This window comes from Loxodonta africana, chromosome 13 (assembly GCF_030014295.1).
Source record: "Loxodonta africana isolate mLoxAfr1 chromosome 13, mLoxAfr1.hap2, whole genome shotgun sequence".
In the NCBI taxonomy this organism is placed as follows: Eukaryota; Metazoa; Chordata; class Mammalia; order Proboscidea; family Elephantidae; genus Loxodonta; species Loxodonta africana.
In genome coordinates, this window is record NC_087354.1 from 52,245,529 (window position 1) to 52,260,438 (window position 14,910).

Sequence of the window (14,910 nt, forward strand, 5' to 3'; positions counted from 1 at the left end):
GGTGTGTTCTGCTCTGAGAAAGGTGTGGGATCACCCAGCCAGTGGTAAGAGCCACATCTGCTCCTGCACCATCAGACAGCTGAGCCAGGCAGAGACCACCAGGGACCCTGACCTTCTTCTACATTCATACAATTAAGAGATCTTGACTGTTTCTTCCTATAATAGAAACAACAAGATTACCAAGAAGTCTGGTTGGCTGGCTTGCTTAACAGGAAGCTCATTCTGTCCCTCGTAACAGCTTGTGGAGGACTGAGGAGAAAAACAACGATTCAGGCAAGAGATGAACGTGAAAATGGTAGGTGGGCCTATGCCGATTTCAGAAATCCTACTCTCTAATTGCCAAGTAATGCCACCAAAGCACACCCACTATCCTCGAGTCAGTTCTGATTCACGGTGACCCTACAGGACAGAGCAGAACTGCCCCATAGGGTTTCCATAGCTATACATTTTTATGGAAGCAGACTGCCACATCTTTCTCCTGTGGAGCGCCTGGTGGGTTTAAACTGCCTACCTTTTGGTTAGCAGCCAAGTGCTTTAACCACTGCACCACCAGGCTCCTAAATAATGCCACAACTACCCCCAAATCAACAGAATGCCTTAGGACACCTACAGAAATCACAGTGAGCTTCTTTAAATGGAATTTCTGTTCCAAATTTCAAATTGAGTTAAATCTAAATAGGGTTTGTACCTATTTTTCTTGAAAACACATTTTAAAGCAAAGACTACTGAACTCAAAAATAGAAACTCTACTTGTTCCAAGTGAGAATATTTTCAACTTGCTCTGCTCTCAAGATAGGCCAATGACAGTTGTTAAAACCCAAAGTAGCAAAGACTCTGCTTTCCTTCCAAGAAGCGGCTCCACAGTGACCACCTGAGGTGTACGTGAGGTTAGCATCTCAACCTCAGATGGCTGAGCACCAAGTAAGACTCAAGTGGACCTGCAATTATTCCCGGTGCTACAACTAACGGGGCAATTAGGCGCTGATCCAAAAAGGCAAAGAGCCATCACAATTTTCCGTCTCTGGATAACACTACTGTGTAGCTGAGTCACAGATCATTTAAACATTAAATGAATTTGATCTGTTTAGGACTTTTCTGTACTCTCATCCTATCTTTCCCGTTTAAAAAAAAAAAGAATACCCCCAAACCAAAAACCCCAACAAATAGAGTAATTCTTGAATTTACAGTACAGGTACAACTGAACCAAATTTATTTAGTTAGTGCTAAAGGATAGCAGCCTTGAGAGACACCGAGAGCAGCAGCTACCTGGTCTACTTAACGATATGCCCTCTCAGTTCTCTGTTACAGGCAACAGGAATGACTACTGAACAGCCACTGTGAAATCTCGTGGGCCACACATGATGTGCACACATGACCCTCTGATTTAGAGTCAACCTGATCTCCATCACAGCCATGACAAGGCGGCAGGCAGTTGTGTTCTCATCACAATCAGGAACGTATCTTGCTTTCTGCATGTGAGAGTAACAAAAGCATTGATGTAAATGTGCCTCAGAGTGAGAACTGAAAACATGAATATAAAAAAGTCAAATAGAACTAAGTTCTTGAAACTACATATAAAAATTGAATTATTATAACTAAAAGCAGCAAATCAAAACATCTGCTGAGGTTTTCTGGTAGAACTAAAAAAAAAAAAATTAGTTGGTGCCCATGTTCAGTAAGTCACTACCATTGACAAAATAAAACTAAACCCGAAGTAGGAAACTGAAAAGTGCATAATGAAATTAAATCTTGGATCAAGTATTTATGGAAAATTGGAAATGTCTGTCCGGTATAGTTGACGAATAACGATTTAGAGGAGGTATTAAAGTTTATCGGATCCGGCTTTGGCCTGACGTTCCACATAAAAAAGGATGTAGGCCTTTGCCTTCAGCACGGTCTCTTCATCAGTCAGTGTTACAGTACTGTCATTGAAATGGAACCAGCGACCTTCATGAGTTGCAAATGCTGTGTAATGCCCAGAGCCGACCCTGTAAAGAAAAGGCAAAAGATTAAAGGAAGAAAAAAAAGACTACAGAAATCACAAAAGGATCTGTGAAACCATATAATCTGTCAGATATATAATAGAATTTAATAAGCACTATAATTAAAGAATAAATCTTAGAGACTCTGTTAAAGATGGAGCTGCTTACATACAACCAAACACCTCATGGAAGGTTTAGGGTCACGGTTTCACAGTTAATTGGCCTAATACCATGTTTAGTGGCTCTGTTCTACTTCCTAGTTTGTTGCATAGTGCCTCAGGTCTTAAAAGCTTGCAAGCAGCCACTCGAAGTACAAGAATTGGTGTCTATTCACCTGGAGCAATAGAGGAAGAATGAGAGTTGGGAATAGGAGGAGGAAATGGAATGTGTGGCCAGCTGCCTCCATGAGAACAACTGCCTCCTTTGTCATGAGACCAGAAGAACTGCATGATGCCTGGCTACCATTACTGAACATTTTGATCAAAGATTCCACAGAAGAATTCTGATCAAAAGGGGGAAAATGGAGAACAGAATTTCAAATTTTCATGGACTCTAGGCTTTCTGGAGCCATGGAGGGTGGATGAACTCCTGAAACCATTGCCCTAAGATAATCTTTAAACCTTAAACCAAAAATATTCCCTGAAGTCTTCTTAAAACCAAACAATAGTTTGGCTTAACTAGTAAAGAATGTCTGCCTTGAGCATTGTGCTCTTTTACGATCTAGCTATACAGGATCAAACTGACAACAGCAACTGGAAAGATCAAATAGGAAACTTAAGAGGGAGTGAGTTTATGTTAATGGAGGAAAAACTCGGAAAAGGTGGGTGTGGTGAAATGAGTTCCTTTATGTGGCCTTTTGCCTTGGCTCTTTGGAAAAAGAACCTGAAAGATTTTTCCTCTAAAATCTGAGGAGTTACCTTTGTCCTGGTTTTCTACCCCAGAGAGTTTGTTACTTTTATCCAGGTTGATTGATATTTCCTGGTATGCTGTGAACAATTTGGTTTGGTACTTTTTGTCTGGCCCTGGGCTGCAGCCTGCCCTGTGATTGGTTTGTACCTTGCAGGGATTGGTCAATAAACTATGCAAATAAAGTGACTACAGACCATACAAATGAAGTGTCTGTAGCCTACTATGCAAATTAAGTGTCTATGGCCTACTGAGAGGTGATTCGTCAGTTCGTGACCCTGATGGGAGGGCTATACCTTGAAATTGACAAGGAGTTGCATATGTGAGCAACCAACCCCACAGAGGTTTGAGACAGCAGGAACCAGGAAGAAACAAAAGAAAAGCCAAGAGAAGAGCAGCAAAGAGGCAAGGAACCTCCTAAAAGAGCTGTAACACAGGTCAAAGGCTGTAACATTGAAGACAGTGACAGGCCCAGAAGGGGCTCAGCAGCAAAGCCAGCAGCAAAAGGCCCAGAAGGGGCACGGTGGCAGGGTCAGTGGTGATAAACAGCAGAGCCAAGAGGAGCCTGTCCCAAGGGGGCCGAGAGGAGCCTGTCCCGGGGGGGCCGAGAGGAGCCTGTCCCGGGGGGGCCGAGAGGAGCCTGTCCCGGGGGGGCCGAGAGGAGCCTGTCCCGGGGGGGCCGAGAGGAGCCTGTCCCGGGGGGGCCGAGAGGAGCCTGTCCCGGGGGGGCCGAGAGGAGCCTGTCCCGGGGGGGCCGAGAGGAGCCTGTCCCGGGGGGGCCGAGAGGAGCCTGTCCCGGGGGGGCCGAGAGGAGCCTGTCCCGGGGGAGCCGAGAGGAGCCTGTCCCGGGGGGGGCCGAGAGGAGTCTGTCAGCCTGTCCCAGGGGGGCCGAGAGGAGTCTGTCCTGAGGGGCCAAGAGAAGCCTGTCTCCTCAAGGGGCCAAGAGGAGCCTGTCTTGAGAAGGCCAAGAGGAGGCCTGCACAGCTGAGAGAGCTGTCCTGCACTGAAGAAGGGAGACTTTGCCTACCTACCTCCTGACCCTGATCCTCAGTTGTGGCCTGTTGCTCCTGATCCTGAGTTGCACCCTGTTGCTTCCTTAATAAACCATTTAACCGTAAGTATGTTCTGTGAGTTCCGTGTGGCCCTTGCAATAGATTATCAGAGTCAGAAGAGAAGTAGAGAGGGCCATGGGAGGGACGGCTGGTGTCAGAATTGGTAAAAAGGTTGGAGGGTGGACGTATGTCTGACCTCCACCTCATGGGAATCAGCTTTGGGCTGATCCTGGTCATTATCCCCCCTGAAGTTGGACAGGTTCTGATGATACTACCGCACCATTTTACCAAGGGTGAGAACGACTGCACAGCTCAAAGACTAATCAATGTCACTGGATTTTACATGTAGAAACTGGTGAATTGGTGTATGTTCTGCTGTGTATATTCTCAACCACCACCACCAATAAAAAAAAAAAAAAATGTGTATGTATGTATACGCACACACACATAAATGAAAAGACAGAGGTTGTGCAGGACCGCAGATCTTCACTGTGCTGGCCACCCGGTATTTCCCAACCACAAGAAGCCCGCTGACATACTCACCCCGAACCGTGGTGCACCACCACAGCGGCGAGGTCGTAGAGGCAGTTCTCTGGGCCACTGTTCTCAGGCTACAGAACAAGGGAGAAGGCGCCCCCCAGGACTGAGTTAGGAGCAGTGGTCAAGGAAGTCAGTGTCCCCTACCTCCATGACCTCTGTGTGAAGGCGTAAATTTACTGAAGAACCGTATTTTCATAGTGCTAACACAGGCAATCACCTCACCTCTAACAAGTAGCATTTCATGTCTAGACCTCTCAGGGGAAACTCTACATATGTGTCGACTTTGTTTCTTAAATACGCTGTCCAGTGAAATCTTTTCAAATGTAAGCACAGCACCTGGGGAATGGAGATAAGGACAGAGATTATGAACAAATACTACTTTACCTTTCAATCAAAATTAACTACAGGATACTACTGTCTCTCAAAAATATTTTAGGTTCCCTGTTAGTTTCTTGAGAGCCCTGGTGGTACAGTGGTTAAGAGCTATGGCTGCTAACAAAAAGGTGGGCAGTTCGAATCCCCTGGCTGCTCCTTGGAAACCCTATAGGGCAGTTCTACTCTGCATTGTAGGGTTGCTATGAGTCAGAATTGACTGGATGGCAATGGGTTTGGTTTTTATTAGTTTCTTGATCCTTGATGTTCTCAAGGGTTTAGCTTTTACTGAAAAAATCCCAGGGGCGAATACAGAATATTTCACATAAAGTCTTAAAAAACCGTTTTGTCTTCTCATCAGATGTATTTTTCTCTTGAAACTGTATCATAACTTGAAACTCAAAACTTACCTTGGGTAGTTTTTGAATCCAAAACTTTTTAGTGGACTTTTGTTTCTTTTTGCATTTGTGACACATATATAACTCCGTTTCATCAAGTTCTTCTAAGTCAGTAAAACTGCGAAGACAATCTGAAACAAAATTGACGTGGCACCATTAAAACAGGAAGCCTTTAACAGAGGTGCTGTGCTGCTGAAAAACGCCTGCGAACTTCAAAGCTGAACAACCTAGGTTCAAATCCTAGGTTTATTAGCTACGTGTCCTTGGAAAAGTCAACCTTTCTCAGTTGCAAAGTGGAGACAAGAAAAGTAACGACTTTGGAGACCTACTGTGAGGAAGAGAAATGTGTGTAAAACATCTGGCATCGTGCCTGATGGATGATCAGCTGGTGACAGATGATGTTAGTGTTGTGTTTTTGCTATTATTAATGAAAGAGTTAGACCAGACAGTTCCCGTACAAGTGGTTTCGTGATGTGATGGAAGTCCCAACAGCAATTTTCTCTCAGTATCTTAAGAGTACAGAAGACAAAGCCCCAGTTCATAAAAGAAAGTCCAATTTTGGACCAACCTTTTCACAGGCATGATTTATGAAAAAATAAACACAGATTACAGAAGGCTACCTTATCAACCACATCTTCTGCTGAACCATCAAGGAATCCTTTGTTCCCAACTCTCTACTCTTACCTGAATGAGCCACACCTGCAATTTGCTTTTAGAGATTTAACTGTGTAATCTAGGGGTTGGTGAACTATGGCCCCCACGCCAGCCCCAGCCAGCAGCCTGCTTTGTGAATAAAGTTCTGTCGGTGTATCGTCTGGCCGCTCTCACGCTCCAACAGCAGAGTGGAGTAGCTGCGACAGAGACCTGTGTGCCATAAGCTTAAGACACGTAACAGAAGAGGCAGCCAACTCCTGGTGCAGTCAGTGACACGTTCAGAAGGCTACATAAAACATACGTACTATGCTGCAGAGAATAATATACATTCTGAGAATAATAATGTCTGTTGTTCTGCTTAGAGAAAAGGCTGAACACCCATGTACACACACTCAGGTTAAGAAATGGATTCTCTCCAGCACTTGAGGAGCCTGGGCCTCTGGGAATGGCCCCCATGTGGCCGAGCTGGACGTGGCCGAGCTGCACGACCATGTGCGGGACCCTGTCAGCTGAATCCTGTGTGCCTCGTCCCAGTCACGAGCCCCTCCCTCGAGCAGAGTAGCCACTATCCTGACCTTTGTGTTAATTAATCCTTCGCTTTTCTTTAGTTTGGAAAATTGAGTAGGAACCACACACCCAGCTGTAAGGAAGATGTACTCAAGAGTTCCCAGGTCAGTGTCAGCCTTGGCTTCCCTGAGTGGGTAAGTCAGTGGGTAAAGTCTAGCAGGGCTGAGGTGTGGGCCAGGTACTAGATAGTCCAGCAGGGGTCAAGACCTTTGCTCACTGATCCCAATACCTGGAATTTGCAGCCCACACCTGTTTCCCTAGCTCCACTTCTCCTTTAGCCTTTTCCAAACACCAGGCTGACAGCGGCCTTCCTCCCTCCAACTCTGTCCTAACAGATGCCATGAATACAACACTGCCATCTTGCTATGTCATGTCAAGGAGGGCGACAACCAGAGAGTACACTGTTTAACACTGCATTTCCTGATGCAAGTCTCACACATTAAACCCAAATGTGCAAACTTATGGGGATGCTGTCCTCTGGGGCCTCCCAAATCCCACGTCTGTAAGAGCACTGACTACGTCACAGACTGGTTGGTGCTGTGAATCTTTTTAGACTGATCGCTGTGGTGCTCGTAAGCTCTGAGGCTGAAATCATGGCAGCTTTCATCAGCTAGGATTTGTTACATCATGCAAAGAGCTGTGGCCTTCGGTGGTGGCGGGGGAATTAGGAAAGAAGAAAGAACACAATTTTCCACATTTAAAATCAACATCTGCTTGAAGTTTTCCCAGACAAAGGAGAGGGCAGCAGGATGACAACTCTGAGGAGCTCTGCATCAGCCCCTCCACCCGCTGACCAGGGGGCTGTAAGGTTCACCGGGAAGATGTCTGCCTGGGCCACACAGTAGTGCCACACAGAGACCACTGGGCGTGGGGAAGACACCACTCACCGTATCTGCCCAGGACACACAGCACTGCCATGCAGAGACCCCTAGGTGTGGGGAAGACACTGCTCCCTATATCTGCCTGGGCCACGCAAAGACCACTGGGCACAGGGAAGCCTTTCTGCCTCCGCTTCACCTGCCTGCACCACTTTCTACACGGGCCCCTCCCATCATGTGAAAGCGTGTGTCATTTGGAGGATTACTAACAAGTTAGTAGGTGAGACTGTACATCTTCTCTGTAATTGTACAGGTCCTCTAACTTCTGCAATCTGACACCCTTAGAACCATTGACATTATTCAAAGAATGAACAGATCAACACTTCACAGGAACGCACTCCAGTTTTGGGATCAAAACACAAAGTGCAGAGCACAAGATGCTCTCCTGCTTTTTCTCCCTCTGGGGGGCCACTGCAGCTCCACAGCAGCCCCCCAGGAGGAAGTGCAGGCCCTGTGGGCTCCACCGAGTAGCACCACAGCACGGGTCCACAGAGCCCAGCACCCAAGCCTGGCCATCACCCCTGTCCTTTTCTGAAAGCCAAAGTGCCTCTCTGTGGCCCCCTCTCTGTGGCCCACTTCCTGTCCTCCTCCTCCTCTGGGGCCCCTTTCCTGTTCTCCTCCTCCTCTGTGGCCCCCTTCCTGTTCTCCTCCTCTCTGTGGCCCCTTCCTGTCCTCTCTCTCTGTGGCCCCTTCCTCTCTGTGGCCCCTTCCTGTTCTCCTCCTCTCTGTGGCCCCTTCCTGTTCTCCTCCTCTCTGTGGCCCCTTCCTGTCCTCTCTCTGTGGCCCCCTCTCTGTCCTCCTCCTCTCTGTGGCCCCCTCCCTGTCCTCCTCCTCTCTGTGGCCCCCTCCCTGTCCTCCTCCTCTCTGTGGCCCCCTTCCTGTCCTCCTCCTCTCTGTGGCCCCCTTCCTGTCCTCCTCCTCTCTGTGGCCCCCTTCCTGTCCTCCTCCTCTCTGTGGCCCCCTTCCTGTCCTCCTCCTCTCTGTGGCCCCCTTCCTGTCCTCCTCCTCTCTGTGGCCCCCTTCCTGTCCTCCTCCTCTCTGTGGCCCCCTTCCTGTCCTCCTCCTCTCTGTGGCCCCCTTCCTGTCCTCCTCCTCTCTGTGGCCCCCTCCCTGTCCTCCTCCTCTCTGTGGCCCCCTTCCTGTCCTCCTCCTCTCTGTGGCCCCCTTCCTGTCCTCCTCCTCTCTGTGGCCCCCTTCCTGTCCTCCTCCTCTCTGTGGCCCCCTCCCTGTCCTCCTCCTCTCTGTGGCCCCCTTCCTGTCCTCCTCCTCTCTGTGGCCCCCTTCCTGTCCTCCTCCTCTCTGTGGCCCCCTTCCTGTCCTCCTCCTCTCTGTGGCCCCCTTCCTGTCCTCCTCCTCTCTGTGGCCCCCTTCCTGTCCTCCTCCTCTCTGTGGCCCCCTTCCTGTCCTCATTCTCTCTCCAATGCAACCGAGGTCCTTTCCTCCTCCCAGCCTCTGCTTGTTTTCCAACATTTTCTTCCTTCGTGTTTGTCTGCCTTCCCGAGGTGCTTAAACTTGCAGGGTGGCCACACAGTGGTCTCACAATTAATTTATGCACAGAGCATGCAGAGTTCTCTCCTTTTCATACGATAAACAATGAGATACCATGATAAACCAAAAAGAAATAGAAGACACAACCAGGCCCAGCAGACAATTCATAGACAAGCAGTACAACAGAGCTTACATCTTCAAACACTCAGTTTAAGAAATAGTGGCCCAATTGACAACACCCTTTTTGTGTCCTCACACCCCGCTGTCACCACGGGCTCAGAAGCCCCACGCCCACCGCTGCACCCCAGCCAAGGGGGTGGGTGTCCTTAGGACTACAGCTTTGTCAGAAGACATGTGCCCCTGGGGAGCCTCTCCTGAAAACCCACTGCCTATTTCTAACAGTTTTTAAAGGGTTAAAAAAAAAAAAACCAACAAAACACAAAGATTCTAAAGTTTCAAGTGATGTGTTATAAAACAAATTTGAAATCACTGTTTTTAAATATAAAAATCCTTAACCACAAGTTATTTCTACATTGTGGGCTTATAAAACCCATTGCCGTTGAGCTGATTCTGACTCATAGTGACCCTTACAGGACAGAGCAGAACTGTACCACAGGGTTTCCAAGGAGTGGCTGGTAGATTCGAACCGCTGGTCTTTTGGTTAGCAGCTGTAGCTTTTAACCACTTCACCACCAGGGCTCCTGAGAGGATGTTTATTCCCTTCTTTGTAGAACATTCCTCAAATTCTACAATGAGCGTATATTTCTTTGTAATAACAAAAAACACGGAACTGTTCCCACCAAGTTGATTCTGACTCACAGGCGCCCTATAGGACAAGGCAGAACTGCCCCACAGGGGTTCCAAGGCCATAAACCTCACCAAAGACTTACATGTCTTCCTCCCTCAGAGCTGGTGGTAGGTTTGAACGACCAGCTCTTCTGGCAGCAACAGAGCACTTAACTCACCATGCAACCAGGGCCCCTCTTTGTAGTAAGGAAACCCATACTGAAACGTGTACACACACATTTTTTTAAAGAGGACGACCACTTAGACACAGCATATCCTTGACATTCACGGATTTAACAATTGCCCTGGCAGCACAATAGTTAAGTGCTCAGCTGCTAACCGAAAGGTTGGTGGTTTGAACCCACCAACTGCTCTGAGGGAGAAAGATGTGGCAAGCTGCTCCGTAAAGATTAAAAAAAAAAAAAAAAACCAGTGCTTTCGAGTCAGTTCCAACTCCTAGCGACCCTGTAGGACACAGTAGAACTGCCCCATAGAGTTTCCAAGGAGCGCGTGGTGGATTCAAACTGCCAACCCTTTGGTTAGCAGCTGTCACAGCCTTGGAAACCCTGTGGGGCAATTCCACTCTGTCCTATAGGGTTGCTATGAGTTGGAATGGACTCGCAGGTAATGAGCTTGATTTTGCGGTTTAACTATTTGAGAAGCCTCCATGACCCAGAAATAGTCTACAGTGCAATTATACGTGGCAGCATGCAGACGAATTTCGCCTCAAAGCTCAGCCGTGGAAGTGAATCACGTGGCCAGTGAACAGGACTAGCTGCCCCGCACGCACACCTCAGGAAAGCTTCGTTATTTGCTGCCTAACCTTCGCCTTTCTTATTAGGGATCTGATGCAGCTTAAATTTTTCACTCGCATTTTATTGCATTTCCTGAGGAAAAAGTATATACATATGCCATGGTGGTTTCCAGAACTCTTTAAAGATCCTCAAGGGTTTCACGGCATATGTTGCACAATGTCCGCCTTCCACATTATATAAACTGCTTTAAGAGCATCCCGACGGAGGGCAGGGACTAACACTGGTGTGCTGACGTTATTAGATCACTTTTACGTATTACATAAATTTAATTTTAAAAAGCAGTAGACGGGAAGTATGCATAAGTTAATATATGTTTTGTTTTACTCCCCCCAAATCAGCCTGCTGCCATCGAGTCAGTTCGGACTCAGAGCGACCCTATAGGACAGAGGAGAACAGCCCCATGGGGATTTCTAAGGAGTGGCTGGTGGATTATGATCTGTCTACCTTTTGGTTAGCAGTTTAACCACTGCGCCACCAAGGCTCCATCCCCAAAAGAAGTATTATATAATTACATAATTATAAAGATGAGACACAATAGATTAAAAATAAAAAAAAAGGAATTCAAACAATAGAAAAGTGGGTGAAAAATAAGTTCCAGTTCCATTTCTTCCAGAAACTGACCCGACCCCCTCCCCGGCAATCACTGCTAAATTAACAGCTAGGACCAGCACAGCGCACACGCTCCAGGGCGCAGATGTAGATGGACCAGCATGGCGCTCTAGCTTCAGTGCGCAGATGTAGATGGACCAGCATGGCGCACACCCTCCAGGGCGCAGATGTAGATGGACCAGCATGGCAAACACGCTTCAGTGCGCAGATGTAGATGAACCAGCATGGCGCACGCGCTTCAGTGAGCAGATGGTGATGGACCAGCATGGCGCATGCGCTTCGGTGCGCAGATTTTTTTTTTTTTTTCCCCTCTCTCTCTCTCTCACATAAATGGAGTCACTGTACATCTATACTTCCATGTACATATAAAAAACCAGGATGAGTTTTTTTACTCTTCATTATGTAATAGCTGTGTTTGTCTGGCCATAGCTACCGATCAACTTTTTCTTTATTTCTTGTTATATAAACCCGTTGCCTTCAAGTTGATTCTGACTCATGGTGACTCTATAGACAGAGCTGCCCCACAGGGTTTCCAAGGCTGTAATCTTTACGGAAGCAGACTGCCCCATCTTTCTCCCGAGACTGGTGGGTTCAAACGGTCAACCTTTCAGTTACAAGCCGACTGCTTAACCACTGACTCACTTGCTACCCAGTACAATTTATTAAACCAGTGCCCTACTGATGAGCACTTAGGTTGTTTTTCATTTTTTTGCAATGACAAGAAAGTGATTTAATGAACATCTCTGTACATTTATTATTATGCATGTTTACAACTGAAATAACTGTCCAAGGAACTGACATTAAAAATGTTGGTCATTACCCTCAAACAAAACTGTACTACCTAAATACTAATACCAAGAGACAGACTACCTACTTCCAAAACCATCACTAACAGTGGATATTATGTATCTTTATCATTTTCACCAATCTTGTTTCACTAACATTTTCTTGACCATAAGTGAGGCTTAATACTTTTTTCACATGTGAAATTATCCAGCTGCCCTTCTTTTCTTCCTCATATACTGTACTTTCCCCAAATGCTCTTTCTCATGTTACAGATACCCGTTTCAAGCTTATCATCTCCTTTCTCGTTGTCTATGGTGGCCTTCAGCATCATGCAGTTAAACTTACAGATTTTTCCCTTTATGGTTTCTGGCCTTGGTGATACACCGTGAAACCTGTGAGAGCTGGAACTTGACGGGACTGACTTGTTTTTCTGGGTCTTGAAAGTTTCCACCTTTGACAGGGTGCAGTATGACCACTTTGCTATCGCTCGTTTTAGTGGAAAACTCCTTCTCTGACAGGTTTCCGCCTTACACAAGTACCAGCTTTCACAGTTACTGGATTTAGAAAGCTCTCCACTGCACGAAGATCACAAAATTGTTTCCCTGTAGTGCCCTCGTGGTTTTATTTTTCATAAAACCTCATGGACTTCTTGAATTAATTTGGGAAATGATACGAGGTATGAATGAAATTAATGTTTTCCCAAATCAGTCTTCATTTACAGATACCATTTACTAATTTTTCATTTTCCCCACTCATTTAAAATTTTATCTCTGCCATAAAATAAATCCCCATGTACATGTTTTTGTACCAGCACATGCTATTTTAGTACTTCCAGGACATTTCCTACCCTACCCTATCTCTCCCTGCCCCCTCATCTTCATTTTAAAAACGTTTTTAGCTCCTTTTCAGAATTTCTGCTTCCAGGGGAACTTATAAACCAATCAGAAAAAAGAGAATAATTTGGGGGAGAATGGACATTTCTATCATATTGGATCTCCCCATCCAAAAATATGACATGGCTGTGTTTATTCAGCCTTTTATCTGCCCTTTGGCTAAAGCTTTCTAAATTTTCATCATCTAAATTTATTCTTTAAGTACAAGTAATGTTTGCGTTTTTACTGCTACGGTAAACAGGACCTTTTGTTATATGTAAGAAAGCAGTTGGTTTTTTGTCTAGTTTCTATATGGCCACCTTACTAAACTTTTTAGTCCAATGTTTAAAACGTATTTATCAAAATAGTACTGTGTTTGATTTAAAAAACAAAAAAATTGAGGGGTCTTAGAAAAGCAGGTCTCCTGCACAGTCCTGTTCCACAGAGGCAATTATTGTTACACATTCTTCCATGATTTTCCAGCTGATTCTCTTGAAATGTTCTAGACGTGGTCAATTCATCAGCAAATGTTGACCAATAGGTCTTTCTTGTGTCTTGCCTTGGCCCTCCAGGAGAAGGCTGGGGGACACTGCCAGTAGCAGGCCTCCTGGCAGATTCCTGACTTTAACCGAGGCTGTTAGGGCTTCACCAGGAACCGTGGTGACCACTGATGGCTTCTGACTGCAATCCACGTAAATTTACATTCCTTTTCCCAGCTTTCCAAGAGCTTTTTCTTCTTCTTTTAATCAGTAATGGCTTTGGAATTTGATCAAAACCTCTCTGAGCATTTTGTCTTCTCCTTTAACCCAATAAATTACACTTTCTAATATTAAATCATCCTTGCAATTACTGGAATAAATCCTACTTGATCTCGGTTCGGTGTTGTTTTAGAACAGTACGTTATGGGATCCTCCTTGTTAATATTCTATTTAGGATTTTTTTTGATCTATAATATTAGTGAAATTGAGTTTTTTTTTTTTTTTTTTTTTTGATGCTATCTTTGTCAGGCATTAGAACTGGGTTTTTTAGCCTCTCGTAATATGCACACCTTTGGTTAAAGAACTTCAGTCCCCGCGGGTCTTTCTCATCATCACCTTTCCTTTTAAAACCAACCTTAACGATTCCATATCCAAAAAGCACACATTTCTTGTGTACACTGAGACTTACCAGGTAATCCCACATCTCCATCTCCAGGTCAGAAAGAAATGGGTATAAATCAACTAAAATTCAACACACCGTGGGTGTCCAAGAAAGAAATGCCTTTACTTGGTAATTCAAGGGAAAGATGTGGCAGTCCACTTCTGGAAAGACTATAGCCTTGGAAACCCTGGTGGGGCAGCTCTGCTGTGCCCTACAGGGTCGCTGTGAGTTGGAATCGACTCGGTGGCAGTGGGTTTAATTGAAAATAGTGGCAAACTAAAACAGAATGCAGCTATCAGGGGCTGTGGGAAGGGACAGCGGGGAGGGACTGCTGAAAGGGCACCCAGTTTCCGTTTGGGGGGATGGCAAACTTTCAGAAACGTGTGGTGGTGATGACTGCACAACACGGTGAATGTAATTAACGTCGCTGAATTGTACACTTAAAAATGGCTAAAATGACAAGCTTTTTGTTACATATACTTTACCACAATAAAAAAAATTGCAAAAATGAGGAATTACCAGACCCTATCATTTACTTTTTTAAGCTGACATTAAGCTATTTAACAAAATAAAAATCAGGTCTGAGAATTCAAAGGAAAGCCAGCTAAGAACACAGAAAACATGCTTCCAGCCAAACCCTAAACCCCTCGGGATGGTCTGGGCCCCCTGAAGCTCATCACAATCACACCAGATTGTAACGAGTCTATGCTAAGAAAAATACTACCTTGGATGTGAGGCAAGTGCCTCTGCCTAGCTGATGTTCTCATATGTACTACCAACCAACCGCGCATTTTGTGTCAGACACGCTCCTTCTGGACGGCTCAACGCAAGGTGAGTCTGCTTGGTACTGCAGTATTCTGGGATAGGCAGTGACTGCCATGCTATGGGAGACACAAGAACTACATGTACCACCAATCAGGATGGGGGACATTGTACGAAGGGCGAGAAGGAAAGAGGCCTTGACAAACCAGTGTCTGTATCTTCCAACCAGAGGCCATCTGGACCTACAGAGTATTATTAAACATTGAAGAAGTATTATTCAAATATATATATATTCATGTGTTT

The 14,910-nt window shown here is 45.8% G+C and overlaps 1 protein-coding gene across 2 annotated transcripts in view; it reads right to left on the minus strand.

Moving 5' to 3' along the window:
* Window positions 1–1,180: 1,180 nt before the first annotated feature.
* The window catches only part of USP3 (ubiquitin specific peptidase 3), an 87,901-nt gene continuing 74,171 nt past the window's right edge, over window positions 1,181–14,910 (minus strand). For both annotated transcript variants that reach the window (XM_064267433.1, XM_003418345.3), the window contains 4 exons: window positions 5,263–5,381; window positions 4,703–4,816; window positions 4,484–4,551; window positions 1,181–1,988 (listed from right to left, as the gene is read on the minus strand). In XM_064267433.1, the coding sequence (XP_064123503.1) occupies window positions 1,823–1,988; window positions 4,484–4,551; window positions 4,703–4,816; window positions 5,263–5,381 (467 nt within the window). In that variant the 3' untranslated portion in view covers window positions 1,181–1,822. The remainder of the gene's footprint in view (window positions 1,989–4,483; window positions 4,552–4,702; window positions 4,817–5,262; window positions 5,382–14,910) is intronic.